The sequence below is a fragment of the Lutjanus erythropterus genome, chromosome 7 (genome assembly GCF_056507025.1).
Source record: "Lutjanus erythropterus isolate fLutEry1 chromosome 7, fLutEry1.hap2, whole genome shotgun sequence".
In the NCBI taxonomy this organism is placed as follows: domain Eukaryota; kingdom Metazoa; phylum Chordata; class Actinopteri; order Lutjaniformes; family Lutjanidae; genus Lutjanus; species Lutjanus erythropterus.
The window spans coordinates 31,405,260-31,424,723 of NC_139323.1; the positions used below are offsets into that span (position 1 = coordinate 31,405,260).

At 40.9% G+C, this 19,464-nt stretch overlaps 1 protein-coding gene across 1 annotated transcript in view; it reads right to left on the reverse strand.

Moving 5' to 3' along the window:
- Positions 1-18,752, reverse strand: part of zc3h3 (zinc finger CCCH-type containing 3) — a 78,437-nt gene extending 59,685 nt beyond the window's left edge. The window contains exons 1-3 of the mRNA XM_084723550.1: positions 18,629-18,752; positions 16,190-17,600; positions 15,202-15,374 (exon numbers count right to left, since the gene is read on the reverse strand). Of these exons, the coding sequence (XP_084579676.1) occupies positions 15,202-15,374; positions 16,190-17,600; positions 18,629-18,698 (1,654 nt within the window). The 5' untranslated portion in view covers positions 18,699-18,752. The remainder of the gene's footprint in view (positions 1-15,201; positions 15,375-16,189; positions 17,601-18,628) is intronic.
- Positions 18,753-19,464: the final 712 nt, after the last annotated feature.

A 19,464-nucleotide genomic window follows, 5' to 3' on the forward strand; every position in this document is an offset into this window, starting at 1 on the left:
CTGTCACTACTTTTCTCTCTCATTTATATAATTGTAAATTCAATAGGCACATTTACATGGAATCTAAATAGTCAGATTAACAGCCCACTCATAATAAAAGTGCCTCATATAAACACCTCAATCAGAGAAGACTGATCTGATCTGGCCTAACTGGATTGAATTTTCAGTCTGATTGAGAGGGTATAAACCTTTGCTTATCCGATCAAAAAGAATATAGTAATCATGTAAACATTTATTTTAATGGTTTCTCTGTAGTTGGAATAAATATATTCTTCTTGCGTATGTCTGCCCCACATAGGGTTAGCTGATGAGTCATGAACGACTGTCCAAGAGGGACAGAACTGGTCAGTAGAGGATACAATTGTTCTATTCGAAACTTTTAAAGATGTAAAGACAGTAATATTGTTCCTAGTATACAATGTGGTTCCATCTTGAGACATACTGGGAGGAAACATTTCTTCTTCTTCTTTTTTTTACAAACCAGAACCACTTCTTCTTCTGTTATTTTTCTGGCAGATCAGAGGCTTCACAGTGGGCAGGACCAGTTTGTGCATGTCAAATAAAAACTGTAGTTCTAATCTGATTAATACTTTGGGGCATGTAAATACATGTTTAATCAACGCTTGAATTTTCGCATTTACTAGAGAATGTTTTCTGAACTATCACTGACCATTTGCTTCAGTTAAATATGTTAAATAAACAAAATTACAGAAGTTTAAATAATTGAATATTGCTTTTCTGAACTGAAAATATACTGCAAGCATCTTACAAGAAAATATACATCGCAGCAGCCAAGGTTATGTTCCAACACGGCCCTCTGACTCCCAGAACATTCAGTCTATTTATTCAATCCATTCGATCAGTATGCTGGATCAAAGTGTTGAGCCTCAATTACAACACCAAGGACGATGTGATGATGACAAATCCGTCATCATTGTTTTGGCCTGTAGTAGTAGTTATTAATATCATAACCACAGCTAATAGTCTGAGCTCTCCACCTATCACTGCTAACCCCCTCTGCTCTCCATGCCAACCCTGCTGGCATGACGGCTGCTGGAAACAATCACAGCTTCCAGCGTCTGAGTTGCCATACCACAACGGTTACACCTCTGCTACCACAGATGCCAACGTCGCTAACGCCAACTCACTGACAGTCACGTCGAAGCCACAGTGTAAATCATACGAGCTGTTTCTACTGAGAGTGTGGTGAGGAAGTGAGCCACTTAATGCTGTGATCACGGTACGTGTGACAGATACACACAGATAAACACGAACACACTTCCCCCAAACACACACACAGCTGAGGACTCAATTACTCTGCTTCTGTTTAGAGCAAATCTCACTAATTAAATAGGTTAAGCATTAATTATTCAACCAGAGAGAAAGACAGAGAGAGAGAGAGAGAGAGAGAGAGAGAGAGAGAGAGAGACCCTTGACGAGGGGAGAGGATACTGAAGGAGCATGGGAAGGAGGTGATGGAGGGGGATGCAGTGTTCTTCTCAGGCTATAAAACAATCCTCACCCAGCGCAGCTAATCAATACAGCCCTGCTGGAATTAGCAGTTATCTTAAAGTCCTTTAACAAGAGCGTGCTGACTGACAAACACAAACAATCATCCATTATTCAATACCAAAACACACCAGAGGCCCTGTGGAAGAGGACAGGAAGCGGGAGGGACACATGAAAACTCTGAGGGTATGAGTGGTGAGGGGGGTGGGAGCCTGAATGGCACTTCTGTTTTTAGTGTCTCATTAAATCAGTCATACATACAATACTGTCAGTTTCTATCTTTGTGACATATAGCCACAGTGTTTGTATGTATAAAATACAGCATAACTGTGGAAGATCAAGCACAACAAAGGATTTTGGAGGTGTTCATCTTGGTTTTCCAGCTTGTACAACTGGAACCCAGCCACTCAGGGGTGAAATCCTCCCTAGCTTGGAGGTGAATGGAACAAAGCAATAAGAACAATTGAGTGAAATAATTATTATTCTCATGATTTGTGATTTTTTTTTTTTTCAAGAAAGAAGGCTTAAGACTAACAGGGTTCTAACTTGTCTTATGTAGTTCTAACTTGTCTTACATAAATTGAATATCTTTAGGTTTTGAACCGTTATGCCCACACCCTTTGGCTTTGGGAAAATTTCAGGGGCATTTTCTACTACTTTATAAAATTTTTCAGGCCATACAAATAATTGATTAATTGAGAAAATAATTACCAGATTAGTCACTAATGAAACAACAACTTCTAGCATCAATCTCACAAATAATATATGTCCTTGTTGATGGCCGTTCATAGGTTCTATTGCTCTACTTGGCTGTGTGTCCTCTTAAAAATATATATTAGTTAATTATTATATCAACTGCATTATGTTTGTACTGTATCAATGAGATTTATTTGTGTGCTTGTTGCAACAAAACACTATTAACATGTTACTGGCTACAAACTAAAATTGAGCCCCAGGTGTAATAAACTGGATCTTCTAAAGAGAGAAAGTAAAGAGAGTGGTTGACAGGACCAATCAATCATGCAGTTTACACCTGTCCATCATGTCTGGGCTGAAGAATTTGCTCCACATTTGTTTCCAACACTGACAACATTATTTCTTAATGGTTAAATCTGGGGGACACCTGTAGGGGGGTTAGGGTAGGCTCAAGAAGCCTAACCCCTGCTAAGCAGTGAGGTCAGGGGCGCAAGGGAAAGTCGGGGCTCTGAGGATTGCATGCCAATCATGGCTGGAGGCACATGGTGAAATACCTGGGGCTCCTGAGAGAGCAGACAAAACTTAACTTTCCCCAAGGGAGGGACAAAGACGCAGAGGAGAGGAAGGAGAAGGAGGGGTGACAGAGAGGAAAGGAGGTACTTAGAGGGGATGAAAAGGAGTAGTAGGGACCAGTGGGGGAGATAGTAGAGGGTCACTGAATAACTCAACAAGACCAGAATAGACTTGAGGGGTTCGAGTGTCCAGGCTGCTATGGCTGAAATGGAAAGTTGGAATGACAGAAAAAAAAAAAAATATGTCAAGAATATAAGGGGTCAGATTTCTCGTCAGCCTGGGGGCCTCAACCTGGAGCAAGGCCTCTGGGGTTGCCAGGTGGAGCAGGCGGGACGGGGAGGGCATAAGACTGAATGGGCGACAGAAAGATGGAGACAGACGGACAGAGATAAAAAAGATCAGAGCCATACAAAATTCACTAACATTACAGGAATATGGGTCTTGGCCCCAGCTTGGCTCCACCAACCTACTGAGACTTGCAGCCAAGACATTAATTAGGGGAATACGTTTAATCCCTGTGGACAGGGAGGAAGTAGAAATAGAGTGATGGAGCTGGTGAGCAATCACAGAATGTGACTGCAGATAGAAAACCAGAAAGAGTGTAAGTGTACATCTGATGCCTGAACATCCCTGACACCTTTAAAGAACTGATCACAAAATTTGATTGGCAAAGTAGGAGCAAAATCATACTAGATGCAAATTTGGCAGAGAAAGTGTAGCTGGGTGATGGATCTACATAATACTGGGCCTCATGCATGAATGTGTTTTGTCTTTTCTCTTATTTGTCCTTAAACAAAGCAGTACAGGAAGATACAAAAATCCTACATGATGTTCATGAAACGTGCGCAGACAGCCAAGTCTGTTCTTACCAACCTGAGTATGTTGATGAATCATGTATGATCTTAAATTGGATGTGCATGCCAGGAATTTTGCGATTAGTGTATCAAAACACCCCAATAAATCCATATAAAAGGGAGCAGAGTGCTGTGTGCAAACCACAAAGCAACAAGCCACTGACATGTGACAGGTGACATTAAACTTTTCCTTGACTCAAAGTGGCAACAAAAGCCAAACAAACCAACCACATAGTGTATAAAACATGAGATCTCCATGACATGACCCATAGGTTTCTGAAGAGCCATTGTGAAAGTCTTGCCACCTACTGAGGATTTCTTAGTGCAAAATAAGTGCTTAAACGGCAATGAAAATGGCCGCTAACAAACTTTGTGGACTTTGAGTCCAGTAAGGACACACCTTATTGGACACAAAGCTCTCCCCCCATTCTCCTCAGTATAGGCACACAACTCCTGTATGTCAGCGCCCTAATATGAAGGGTCACCCTAAAACATTTTAGCAAGAAAGGATGGGAGATCATTCTCAATCTCTATTGGGCAAGCCTTTAAAGCCTGACTTGTGAATCTAGCCTCCAACTAAGGCCTATATTATAGTCCCGAAGAGACATGTACATGGACAGCTGCGGACCCTATGGATGCCTCTCAGCTCTGTTTATACCACTTTCTGGAGTCTGCTTGGAGGAAGCACTCCACGCATGTGCAGTCTGTAATGGCCACATGGTTGAGCCCATGTGGTCACAACAAATGGGCAGGTACGTGGATGTCAACAAACCCAGTGGATCCTTGCAGACAGGTAAAGCATATTACTAGCTTAACTCCCAACAAATCCAAAAACCATCAAAGTCAGTTAAAGTGCACATGCCCTTAATGCATAACTTTAAGACTTCATATAATTTAAACAGGTGAGGTATATAAAAATTTGCCCCCCTGTACATTTGAACAGGCCATAAACATGTTTATGGATTGCTGATCCAACTCATTTGAATGTTGCTCAACTTTGTCATGCTGCACAGAAACAGACGACACTCCATTTTTTCCCCCAACTGAGCCGAGCTCATTTAAAACGAGGAAGAGGGGGTGAAAACGGAAAACAACAGTAGTCTGAATTTAATCTGCAGTTCAATTTTGGATCTGTAAAGCTAATATAGAGGTCCCTCAGTCAACCCCTTTAAAAGAAGATTGCATTACATGATTAAATTGTACAGTACAATTTATAAACCTCTAAGAAATCCCCAACAAGACCCCGAGGTCATAAACCACCCTCCAGGTCAGCAGCTATGCCCAGTGTCCAGATAATCCTACCCTGGCCAAAATGACCAACCAATGACCAACCCCCACCCCCCCTCCATCAGTCACACAATCCCTGCTCCACCATGTGTCCAAGCCCGTGTGTGTGTATGTGTGTGTGGGGCATAATTAACATGCCAAGCGCTCCTCAGACTCTCTGCTCGTCTTCCCACGTAAACGGCAAACCCCCAGTGATTATTATGGTAACACGTCAGTGTGTGCAGACATATGGAGGAGAGCTGGGGGAGATAATGTTACTGTCATAGGGTCGGGGGTACAGCAGGGTGAGGGGGTGGCCAACTATACCAGCATGCTCTCCAGCTGACAAAAGGTGAAAATTTATGGAGCAGCTCCTAACGGCCCCTGACTTTCTCCTCCCTGTTACCAGAACAGACATGCTTTATGTAACACAACAAGACCAGAGGCACACAGGACTGACACACACTGATTGATACAACTAGAGACACTCTTCCAGAATCAACCGAGTTTAGTTTTGACCTGTCACTGTTGAGTTTAGTATATTTTCAATATTGCAAACATGTTCTGAATTTAACTTTTAAAAGGACCATTCCAGTGACTTTGCAGGTTTTTGCACATTTTTTGAACAGATTTTATGGTGAAGGAGCCCCACCATGCTGGAAATGAAGAGAGACTGATTACATCAGAAGACTACAAAGTCTAAGTCTACAAAATATGATAATCAGGTTGATATATTTACCATCTCTTCTAATCAATTTCCTAGCCAGTTACCAAGTTCTGACACATAGTGGATATTTTATTCATATGACTGATCAGCTGTTTCCACTCTGAGAAGAAGCTACAGGTCATGAAAAGATCATTACTTTTTTAATTTCTTCATTCATTTCAACTTGCCCAACTGAAATAAATCATTCTTATCCTCCACCTTCTTTGTCTCATTTTCCTTTTCACTTCTTGCTTTCTTGGCTGTTGGCAAACAGCAAACAACTGGACTTGTTTCCTGTTCACTTCTACTTCTTCTACTGTTTATTAGCATAGCCTACACCATCAACTTCAGATAAAATTACACATTGCATAGCCACCTTTTCGCTTCAAACTAGCTGATGGAAACGTGCCTGATGTGCATTTTCTCTTTTACAACATTTCAAAAGTTTTCTTCAAACGTGCTTGACAATTAAAAATATGACTGTAAACAATCATCATCAAGATGATACATTTTCAATATCTTTGTGGCCGAATTCACAGGTTAGAGGTAAATAAAGTGTTGAAATAACCATACTGTGCTTGTTTAAAAACTGGAATATCAGGTTATTGTCAGGATTCATGTCCCTATAGCTGAAAACAGCAATATATCTGACCCAAGCCAAGCCATTTACCAATAAATGACACCACCATTGCCTGCTATGTGTTCTCAAATAATTAGTAGGGCTCTGCCTGCCTCCTGTTAGGTTTCTGATTTATTCAGACACCCTGGCACATGGGCCACTCCTCTGGATACCAAGAAAACATTTACCTCCTTAACTGGGAAGGAGTCACAGTCATCTCAGGCTCAAGTTTCGGGACTCAATAGTATTGATTACACATTTCAACACATGCCGCTCACACCCCCTTGCAGATACATAGGATAAAAGCACCCTCTCACAACAGCCAACAGTACTCAGAGCTCACCAAAGTTGAGTCAAAAAAAAAAGATTGTTTGAACATCTAAAAGTTGCTGTAAGAAAAATAATTCTTAATGAAAATGCACAAAACCTGTTGAGCAATTTAAGAAAGATTGACCAAGGTATTTGAGCTGGTTTAGCGGAGTGTTACAAGGGTTCACAACTCTGTGTGTGTCCTCAAGGCTAGTGAGGTCCATCTGCATGCTGACCTCAAATGAGTCAGAACTTTAATTATGGCCAGTTGACAGTTTGATGAGAGTGCGTGGAAGGAGGAGGGATCCTACTACACGGATGAGGAGGAGTTACTCATGTAGACATACTGTAGGTCCAAGGGTTTGATCACGGGCATGCACAGCTCCCCGGGTCTTGAGAGGTTAATCAAAATGCCAAATGTTACTGTGCACCGTGGCAGTGAGCTATACTGAGCTCGTCCTGCACAAGACACTAAGAGAAACTGACTCATTCACAGAGCAGAATCATCTTGCTATTTATATATAGGCATAAAGATAAGAGTATGCAAACGTTCAAGCTACTAAGTGCAATACAGAAACAAATAAAAACCTTTGTACTTCTCCATCTCTACAACGGCAACAGCAGTTTCTTCTTAAATCATTACAGCAATGCAACAATGCTTGAGGTCTCATTTGTTTGCATGTGTGTGGGCGCACATGTTTTGTAGGGCACGTGTGAGTTTGTGAGAGAGACAAATGGTGACAGATATAAAAAGAAAGGAAGAGAAAGAACGGACAGACAGACAGAGAGAGAAGACAGAGGTCCACCTGTTTGACACAGAGAGCCTGAGAAAGTGCACAGGAATGAGCAGAATGCCAGTGTGTGCGTGGTTGTGTGTGTCTGTGCGTTAGGTTGAGGTCCACACGGCGCAAATGTGTGTGTGTGTGTGTGTGTGCCATTCAACTGATGATACTATGGGGGCAGTGGGGAATGGCATTCAGAGAACGGTATGTAGAAAAGCAGCTGATGGGAGAATCATACACACCAACACATACACACACACAAACAAACTATTAAAATCATTTGACCAATAAAAAGTTCTAAGAAAGATCAGCACACACATATATTAGATATAGAATGACGCTTCCAGTATGTGCATAGTAACACCAGCTATGTGCTGCGATGTCCAAACAAACAAATAAAATAGTGAGTTAATGTCCTCTATAAGCTGCCTCTGTGTGTGCGTTTGTGCACTGCGTGTATGTGGGGGTTGGGGGGGTGGGTGGTGGGAGAGTCGGTGAGACGAGAGCACAGGACAAGTGGCTGCGGTGTGAAGGAAAAGTGGGAGAAACTGGAGCAAGTGTGAACCAGAGAGTGATGCAAATAAACAAACAAAAATAAACAAATGTGCGTTGCGCCAAGCTGAAGTCAAAAAAGGACAGGGTGGACTTCAGGGTGCAGGCCAAAGACAAACTCGTTGGCAGTGATATTTTCATAGCAACTCAAGTACATAGTATAATTAAGAATGTGAAGTCTTAAGGCCATAAAAACAAGAAATTTTCTTACTCTCTGGACAATAAAATGGTCAAAGTTTTCCCACTCTCCAAAACAAGTGGTTAAGATTTAAGAAGTTGAAGCATAAAAGTGTTAACCTACTAAGAAGACTAAAAACACTAAATTAAATTAACAGTGTCGTGATCAAGATTGAGAGAAGAGATGGGAGGAAAGTAAAAAAGAGCATTAAGACAACAGTTGGATGAAGGGTTGACCAAACTGGTAGATGTCTATAGTGACTTTGCAATGAAGTGCAATATCATTAGCATCATTTTTATATACTTTCTTATACTGTTTTTATACGTATGTATATTTAATATCAGTTACAAATTGGTCAGTACTTTATGCTGGGTTTTCTTTAGTAAATCAGGCTCAAGGTGCTGTTATAATAAACCCATTCTTCATTTTTGAGCTCTGTGGTTGACACCACTTAAAATACATATTCATCAGTTCAGGCCTAGCTGAATGTAGACATGTGGTCTGTACAGACATAAGTTTCCTGTATGTTCAATTTACTGTTGACTTGCTGTTTCAGTGTGTATCAGGTAAATCAAATTTTCATTCTTCATTCAACTTGAAATTTAACTTTAGAATGAGAAAAATGCTGAAGGCTGCAATACGGTGCATTGTGATATTTGATACGCATCAATTGGTGCACGTGAACCTCCCCAATCTGAGGTACAAATGTGAAAATCGCTGTTTTTTTCTGAAAAGTTTATATGCATCAGTTCTGGGAAATACAGCAGTGGTATATCCTGTGGAGTGGACGTGCAACAACCAGCGACAATGCCCTGTATTGTGAAGCTTTGCCAACACACTATAGTTCCATGAACACATTTAGTTCAACGTTCTTCAAAAACAGCAGACAGTACTCATTGCCAGCTAGCAACAGATATGTCTACTGAAATATGGGTTTGCTGCCAGTGTGTGTTACTCTTAAGTATAAAAATACATCACTACTGCCTTTTTTAGGGGAGCTACAATCAGCAAATTACTTCAAATGGAAGCAAAAAAATCATCTTTTTCTTAAGTGCAACTTTCTCATGGTAACTTCAAAAAGAGGTAAGCAGACCTTCTTGTTGTATAACTGGGCAACAGGCATTAAACAGATTTGAGGCACCAGACAAGCAGGAACACATTCATGTCATTCATCAATAAAACAAAACAAAATCCTAATGTAGTGATGAATGTTCTCCGCACAGGCTGATCCACATCATGAAGAACTTGATACTGGACTTTACACAGTATAGCTGTTTGCTGTTTGTTAATAGGATCCCCTGTGTGTTTGCATGTGTCTGCACATACAGTAGTGTGTACATACATACATATCACTGGAGAAAGTGGAAAATGTCCGTGAGAGCAGCGCCTCAATGCAGAGCAGCTCACATGATTTATGGTTGAAATAAATGGGATCACTGTAGGCACGGTAACAGGATCCCTGAGGTGGGGTGGTGAGGAGGAAGGAATCTTTTGTGGTGGTAATGGGCTCCGTGGTGTCGGTGGGGGGCAGCATGTTGGTAAGCTGATGCTGAGAGAGCAAAGGTGGCAGCACTGTCACCGCAAGAGAGCCGCTCTGACTACAGCACACAAACAGGTCAACAATCTGATCCGTGTGTGTGTTTGATGATTTACATTAGGGGTCTGCATCTCACTGACTGAGACAATTCGATACGCATCTCAATCTCAATCATCATTCAACAGTACGATGCATCTTAGAATTTTTTAAATAGCTAACATTTCAGTATGACAGGATTCAGCCCTGTGACAATGAATTATGTTACAATGCAATGTGTAAATCTTTACATTTTGTTTCTGTTGATGCTATATTTGTAAAGAACTATCAGTTGCAAGAAGAAATCCTGGGAGTTTTGAAAGAAGTTTTGAAGTCATATGAAAAGTGCTGTGGTGGTGACTGAATTTGACAGACACATTTTGCATCAATGATTTGCAGCAGTGTTTCTCATTTTTCTTATAAAACCCAAACTTTTTCCACACTTGTGCATTATGAACCTTTGGTGGTGAGACGTGGTGCACCGGAAGTTCTTTCACTGTTTGCTTTGAGAAAATGAAGAGGATAGACGGGAGAGGGAGGGGGGAGCGCTTGTTTTGTGTGAGTGAGGCAGCAGGCATCCAGCAGGCATGATGCGTGAGGAAAGTTGCATGGATTTTTTTCTAATTCATGTTTAGCTTTTTGTCGACACAGGCCATCTGAATCGATACACTCGCATCTTGCATGTTAAATCCAGATGCATTGGATGCATGAGTGAACTGTCACATCCCTAATTTACATATACAGAGCTAAGGACCAGCTGATAAAACACCTGGAGGAGCCAGTGGTCACAACAACTTATAAATACTAAATCAGAGTACAAAAACAAAGTTAGGCTGTAGTTAGATATACTACCGATATACTGCCCGGCCTGGTGAATAAAGCTGTACAATTAATTGAAATATTATAAAAATTGCAATATGGCCAAGTGCGAGATCCAAATCACAGAAGAGACAGCATTATAATGAAGTACTGTAGTGCTACAGAGATGTCCTGGCCTACAAATCTTATTTTTCAGGTGTAAGAAAATAAGTTTGGTTGGTACAGACCCCAACAAATTTCAGATCATTGTGATTTTATTTTTTTTTTTAAGTGCAAATTAAAATTGTGATGCAAAAAGGCATTTTCACTATTTTAAAAAATATTATTGATAAAGTAATCAGCAGACTAAGCATTAATAAAAAAAAAACAGGCTATTTGCAGCTAAAACGTACTTAAATACCTTGATTTGCTTATCTTCATATTATATTCACTCCTTAAAATTTAACTTTTCAGGATGTGATTTACAAATTCAGATGAACTTATACGACATTAACTTCACACCTAGAAAAAGATTATACAGAAAATGCCTGCAGTCTGCAAAGTGATATACAGTACTGGGCTTAAAAAAAGTCACGAGGCATATTAGCAGAGCAGCAAAGACAGCTACAGTGAGGAAAAAGACTGAGCGAGACTGGATGAGGGATGGCGAGAGGGAGGAAAAGAAACCGGAGTGAGATAGAGACCTAAAACGCTCCGGAAGCCTGTCACATGGGGCCCGAAGCCGCACGGCTCAGCACTCTTCCTCTCTGTGGTCCGTCCGTTCCTGACATTTATCTGCTTTATTAGATTATCTGGGCTACATGGCTGTCTCCGGGCACATGCAAGCACACACACACACACACACACACACACACACACACACACACACAAACACACACACACACACACACACACATCTGTATATATACATTTACACACACACCTCTCGATTCATTACAGCCCTTAACTGCTTACTTAGGTTTATGCCCTCTTTAAATTAAACCACAGATAACCGAGCACCTCAGAAAACACCCGCCCTCTAACATGGAGAGGAGGCTAAAGCCGGCCATTGAGGAGGAAATTAAGACACATTGTTTGTGAGTGTATTATCATGCGTGTGTGAGTGGTCATAAGGTTGCTTTTTAACGGGCTCATCTATAGGGACTCTGCTTCCCATCATTAGTAATTCAATTTGCTCTTTATTAGCAGCTCTTATCGGAGGCACAGACGGCTACGAGCAGCTTTCCTCACTCCATCTTCCCCTGTGTTCACCCCTGCTCCACCTTTCCCATGCCTCTGATTCTGAATCCCCATCTTTAATTAGAGATGCACATGTTCCCGCTGTAAGGCCATTCAGGTTCTCCACATGACAGAAAATACATGGAGACATGATGAAGAGGAACGGAAGAGAACGGGGAAGAGGATGTAGGAGGTGTGAGAGACGACACATTAAAGTTAAAGAATCAGAAAAAGAGAAGCAGACTGATAGACACAGAGCCATAGGGACGAATAAAGCCTAATGTTAATAGTGATGGCTTTTCTAATGTCTTCTGACTCCATTGAGTATGGGAGATTACACCAAGATGGGCATGAGGCGTGTAGGGTACACGCAGAATGACCGGAGGGGTTGGAGGGGCAAGAGGCAGGAGGGAGGGGGAGAGGGCGGGAGGGATGGGAGCTGTAAAAACAATGATTGCTTTCCATCAGGTTAGGCCTATATTCTACAGTTCGTTAAAACAATCCAATTTGCAAAAGGATAATTATGCATTAGCTCCTTTTTATCTACTGGAGGGAGAGCGGTGCCAGGGCTTGATAGCAGTGGCGCTGCCTGCCTCCACCTCTGCAAATTACCCGCTATCGGCACTTGTTCGCCATCACGGCTGAATTGGGCAATCAATTAACCTCCCCCCTCCTCCTCTTATAGTCTGCCTGTAAGCCTCTCTGGTGACAGCCAGCAACACAAAGCCCCTACATGGACTACATGGATGGCAGCTGCTGCCCTCTGCTGGAGATAGGTGGAAAAAGCTGTTGTCAGAGCCACAACTGAAGGGCCAATTACACAAAAGCTTTTTCCCAAACCCATACTACATGCCATTTATAAGCAGGTTTCAGGTATGTAGGGCCGCAAATAACAATTATTTTCATCATTTATTAATCTGCAGATTATCTTCACGATTAATCGTTTAGTTTATGAGATGTAAAAAAATTCCCAGAGCTCAAACTTGTCTTCAAATTGTTTCTTTAGTCCAGCCAATTAGTCTAAAACCTAAAGACTCTATATTTACTGTCATAAGTGACAAAGATATATTTAAGAACCTGTAACCAGCAAATATTTGACATATTTTCTTGAAAAATGACTGAAACGATTGATCAGTTATCAAATTAGTTACAACTGGCAGTAGATTTCAAAATCACAGCTTGATTGAACCATCAGCACATGTACTACATTGTTTCCTAAATGATAAAATACAGTGGTTTGCTGACAACTAACTAATGTAAAATGACAATTACGCTATACACCAGTAAATGTTGTTTTCTACATGTATGTAGTTGGTAGCCATCGAAAACACTGGGGCACAGCTGCTGTAGAACTGACATAAGCACTGAATGGAGACATGGTGCCAAACTCAAAAGAAATAGAAGTCAATGAAATGTGAGAAACTTGTGAGAATCAACAGAATCTCTTAACATGTTCAACTCACTGGAAGTAAAACCACAATCAAGATGAAACTATTGCTCAAAAGACTTTGCTTGACCCAAAGAGCTCTCTGATTGCAAATCAAACTGAGGGCGTTTGAAATATTTTGAGCTGACATTGACTCAAATAACACAGTGAGACAAGTAGATGTTATTGGCATGTGGCTTGCAGATATAAGAGGTTGTATCAAATTGCATCATGCATACAATCCTGTCACCTGGAAGAAGCAAAAGAAAGGCCAACTGTGCCCTCTTAGGGAGGCTGCTGTGTGTGAAGACACCAAAACTAATCAGTGGGTCTGTGTTTTCTTTGGCTCTTTACAGATAAATGCTACATCACACACAAACATAACCTCTTTGGTAGAAAACATTCAGTAACAGAAGATAGCATTGATCTGATTGTGCCATATTTGTCGTGGAAAAGCAGGAGGACATAGTGGATATGTGAATGATTGGAGAGATGCAAATAGTGGTGCTCAAAACACAAGTCAAAGCAATGATTTTGTGTAAAAATGGCCATCAACATTGAAAAAAATATACTTATTCTAATATATTTTTAATATGAGTTAGTAATACACTAATCATTTGACTAATTGTGACCAATTTGGGCCAGGTTTGGTGGAAAGGTCAGGAGTTCCTGAAGGATTTGTCAATTGCTTAGGAATGTAAGGTTTTTAAATGAGTGATGGACAGTTGATGAGTTATTGGCTAAAACATTTTCTGATAGTGTTAACAAATGGCTGTTGGGTGTAATTCTTATTAACTAGGGACTGTAATTGTAGCCTGTGAAGTTTAGCTGCTGTATAGTGGCTGAGATCCACACACTTGTAAGAGGGAGAGAGGGGAAGGCATATAAGGAGATTAATGAAAAATAACAACATGGTTCCAGCATTTCCATAACTCTCCAGATTAACCATGTAATGTTATTTACCATGGATGAGCATTTGGTTGACAGCTCATTAAAGACTAGATTCTCAAACTGTGGTACGAGCAGCACCGGTGGTATGCAAGTTCTCTCTAGTGGTATGCAGGGGAATTGCAGAAATATATCTATATTTTTTTAATTAAATGAATTGAAAAACATATAATACAATCAAAACACAACTAAGTCTTAAATGAAATATCTAAAATATGAGATCAGTGAAATGTAATTTAAAATAAGTTTTGTCTTTCCTGCATTTTTGTTTCAACATCAGCCTGCTATGTAGTCACAGTCATGCACATGTGTCATCTGTGACGTGTGCTGTGTGTTAAAAAACACCGCAATAGTGGCTCCTAACAGGAACTATCACAAAGAGAAGTACAAATCAGGAGGAGAATATTTCAAGCAGCCATTGAAAATTAAGTGGATTGAACAGTGAATTGAGCAGAACTGCTAGTGTAGTAGTGTAGTGCTTGTGTACTCCAAGGAGCGGAAGCAGCTGAGGTGATAAAGTGAGTAAATATCACAATATTTTTGACCAAATACGTCAATATTGCAACAATAATGCAGAAATGAATTTTAGTGCCTTCGCAAAATGTTAAACCAATGAGATTTTTTGATTAATTATCATCAGTAATATGGACACAGTGACTAAATGTGTAAAGGCAAATAATAAAACAGCTAGAACAGTCTGGTACATTAAAAATTACAGCACTTTACTGTGATGCAGCCTTTGAAACCAGGAAAAGACACTTACGTTATATCACGATATAACGACGTATCCAAAATCTGTCACGATATCTAGTCTCATATCACAACACAATATAATATTGACATATTGGCCAGGCCTAATGGTATCTTATCTTATCTTGGCTTACTAATGGTATCTTATAACAGTGGTAAGAACACCTGTAACTGTGCTACAGGTACCAACAGAAACTGGAGACACCACATGAACAGGGTGAACAAGAGCAGGACTGAAATGTTTTTCATTCATGAATGAAACAAAAAAAGGTAATGTAGTGATGAATTCCATTTTTTTAAAACTCATTAGTCATTTAGACATCAAAATAGGTAAAATGTGGCCCAGCATTGAATAAAACTGAATGGAACAATACCTAACAATAATAATCTTGTAATGTAGTCTGCAGTGCGTGTTCTCCTTACTTGTCCTTGAGATGGTGGGGGATAGACGCCTCAACTTGTGTCTACCAAAAGACACAAGCTCCCTGGAGGGTGTCCTCCTCACTCCTGCAGGACTCCTGGTTGAGCTGTGCATCCGGCCCCGCGGGGAGAACTTTACTGCTGATGGGCTGGTCACCTTCTCTGACCCACCGCCACTGTGGTCACAAGACAGAGGGCAAATAAGAACAGTGTAATCAGCAATACACTGGAGGCCACTTTAAGGCAAATGATACTGAGAGAAAGCTGTTTAATTCTTATACATACAAAGAACAGTGTGCAATACTTTGCTGCCACCTTGTGGCTAAGGAGACACTAATAAAAAACTAATAGAAAACATAATTAGAGAAGATCAAGAGCTGAAACAGATCTTTTAAGTACAATGCAGGTTTGCAAGCTGTTCCAGCACCTTACAGCGGTGGTGAATTTCATTTTTACATTCATGCTCAAACTGAAAGTTTCATGTTTCAAAATGTGCCATCTGTCTGTATGTGGACTTGGAATCCTATATAACCTCTTTGAGACAATATAAAACAGTCAAACAATATAAATCAGTCAAACAATCACTAGTAAAATAACTCTGATTTCAATTTGAAAAAATCTGATAAGTGATCAGCTGTGCTGAGATTTTGTAGACATTGCAACTCTTGATTAAATGAATAACAATTAATATTTGATAACTGCAAATAAATAAAACAATTTGTACAGGGGCACATAAAAATTGACTCAAATTGATTTCTGACCCACCTGAAAAAAAAAAGAAACACTAACATTGAACACTGATTGTACATCTGATCTTTTGTAAACAATGCACTTCCACACTACTGAAGTTGCTTCCCTTTTTGGAACTAACTCCTCCACTGTAATTTTACCATTGTCATGATATGAATTGTTTTATCATGAAAAAATTCATACAATACTTTGTGAATGACACAATATGGTTCACCTCCAGCATGAACCCTGTATTGCTTACCTACTAGCCGACTTCCTAATGATCTTCATCCTGCTGCGGAGCTTGAACCCTCCAGGGGAGGAGGAGGGCATCAGAACAGTACGTTGGGTAACAGATGGGGAAACAACAAGCCTTCCTTTCATTCCTCTGTTGCTTTTTTCTGACGTCCAGTAGAAAGCAGATCTACGACGGGCCACTGTTGCCCCTCCTGTCACTGCTGTAGAGGTACTCTGACCTCCAGCCTTCCAACGGTAACGACTACTCGGAGAGGAGTTCATAGATGAACCCTCAATTCCCTTTTTTATCCTAGGAGAAGGAGTGGGGGTTGCTTTGAGTTTCTTGGTGGTCTCTCCTCGCTCCAGAGCTCTCTGGGAAACAGTCAGGGCTTTGGGTGACAGTGGTTTTCGAGATGGTTTGGCTTGGGCTCCAGCACTGGAGGAGACCCATTTGTACTTGGAGGTCTTGGGGGCTACACCGACTGGGCTCAGTTTTCGCGTTAACCTCTTGGCAGGGCTTCTCTTACTGAATGAGGAAGTGCTTCCAGTGGCAACTCCAGCTTTTGAGACTGACACTGGGGCAGCGACAGTCACAGCTTTGCCTGTGGGTGAGGAAACAGTGCTAGCTTGTTTAGGCTCCTCTCCTCCCACATTCTGGCTCTTTACCCAGGTAAACTTTGATTTTTTGAGGAAAGACGCACTGACTTGGCTCTGGCTGGTGTGAGATGTGGGGTTAACAGAAGGTTGTTTTGACACCTTAGACACAACAGAGAGAGGTGATGCTGTATTAGTAGATGTGAGGATGGCTGAAGTTGTTGTATTAATCATAAGTTTACTCTCTGTGCTGGTTTTGTGGTTGGCCTTGACTAAAGAGGGCGCCTCTGAAGAACCACTGGCTTTCTTTTCTGGCAGGACTACACACCTGCTTTCAGGTCTCTGTTGAAATCCTTGAGTCTGTCTATGAAGTGTTGTGCCCGTTGAGCTTGATTCTCCTTTTCGTTCTTGCTGAGACACAGCTGCCCCCGTTTTTCTGAGAGGGTCTGTGACACTGTTTATGAGTCCCTCGCTCTTCTGTTTAGAGATCCCTGATGATAAAGTGGCAGTTTTGACTCCATCACTCGACTCTTCTCTGCTGTGGCTGGGCAGTGAGGTGCTGTGAGATATAATGTGGGAATGAGACTGATGAACAGAGGAGGAGGTCGAAGCTGAGGGGTGTCCCAAAGAGGACTCGGGGTTCTTGTTTCTCAGGGAGTATATTTTCCTCCAACTTCCACGGCTCTGAGGCACATATATTCTCCCTCTGGAGCTGTGAGGGTGGATGGATGATGGATGAGGTGTGCTGTGACCTCTGGCTGATGCTAGAGCTCCTGGGTGCCTCTGCTCGACTCGTGGAAATGGAGTGTCACCATGGATACTCTTATGATTATCGATGAGATCTGGGAAATTATAAATAGGTGTTATTTAATTGTACAATCACTTTTCCGACTGATAAACAAAAAGAAAACAGTCGAGTTTGAACCAGGAATGTGTCAGTGTGAAAGCTCTTTTAGCCTCAAACTACGATCTTGGCCTGGGGCTAACAGCTCTCTCGGCCTGGGGCCTAAGTGCAGTGTGAAAAGCCCTTGTGAAGAACACAATGACAGCAGCAATGCTATTCCAAATTCTGAAACATGTCAGAGAAAAGAAAACACAAACTACAAAGACAGAAAAAGAAAAAGAAAAGGAATCTTACCGTCACTGTAATAAAGCTATAACTGCATAGTATAACAATTAGTCAAAATGTAAAGGTAACTAACTAAAAATGGGAACTGTGTATTCAGTTTCGGCAACAAATAGCTTGCCAGGCTGGCAAGCAATTTTGAAGGTTAGCTAGTGTGGAGCCCTGAAAATCTATGCTAAGGAGCACTTGAACTGTTCTGATAATTGAATCAACATCTTAAACACTGTGTTGTTCTTTTCTTTTAATTTGTGAGCCTCGCGATTTGTGTCCTCGGTACAGTGTCATATAACGCTAGCTAAATACCACCAGATGCAAGTACAAAAAATCTGTTCTTTACGCTAACGTTAGTTTGTAAGGTGAACCGACCGTTAAGCTAATGTTATATGTTACAGATGAAGAATCTCCCGCTGTGTTGTTATGACAACGAGCAGAAAAGTGAAACAGGGCTGAACCATTAACCTGTTGACAGCATAAACAGCCAACTAGTTATTAAGAGCAAATGAAATTTGAATACAGAGTATATTCCCCAACGCTAGCCATGTCGACACGCAATACATTATGAACGTTAACGTTAGATAAAGGCACCAAAGTCTTTCTAACGGTTAACGTTCATTTTTAAAATAACGCTACTTCAAAAGGAGGGTCCCACACCAATATGACTGCTCGAAATTTAGAAGGCGCAATAATCAATTTCTGACCTCCTTGCTAACAATAAACTGTCGACATTAAACAAAGTATATTTACTTTGTAGAAGTTCAATTTGCCTCTTCAGCGCTTCTCTCTCCTCCATGTTTACGACTAACTCATTCGTCATCAAATAGAGACGAAAATAGGCTCTTGCGGATGACGTGTTTCATATCGTTCAATCAGAGAACGCGGTCTATGAGGGTGATCGGTGTGATTTGTCCCTCAGCGCGGTCTTACAGGTTAGAAGTTCATGGGATACGACCATCGATTTCTTTGGTTTTTCGACAGGATTAATGGGTAGAATTTTATGGAGACTCGTGTGTTCAGTATTAATCACACGAATACGGTGGTATGAACTCAACAATAATCACTAATTAACAAAAAGACAAACTGTCCAATGTAATCCTAATTTGCAAATTGTAAGTTTTGTGTTTATTCGGCTGACTGAATTTGAAGCAGGTCATTTTTATTTACAAAATATTTTTTAAATGTTCTGGTTTCACGTTCTTAAAACCGTCTGCGTTGTCTGTAAGACTGTGCTGAGGGACTTAATTTCCCCCAGCCTTGTCGTTCGACTTGCCGTTAGCTGTCAACTCGTTTGAAAACAACAGCGTCACAAAATCTTCCTGTTTGCGTTTCATAACTTTAATTAGCTCAAAAAAGAAGTAGTTACATTATTACCAATAAGTTGCTTATGTAGTTTAAAACCTCAAACTGTCATTCTCCACCAGAGTGGTGTGTAATGCTGGTGACGCCGCTGTGAAATAAAATGAAAGGGGAAGTGAAACTTAAAGCAAAGAGGAGGTAAAACAGAAAGCGAACTCTGAAGTTGCTTAACAAGTGAAGGTAACGCAAACTTTGCCACAAATACTTGAGAAAGTAAGGGAAACGAG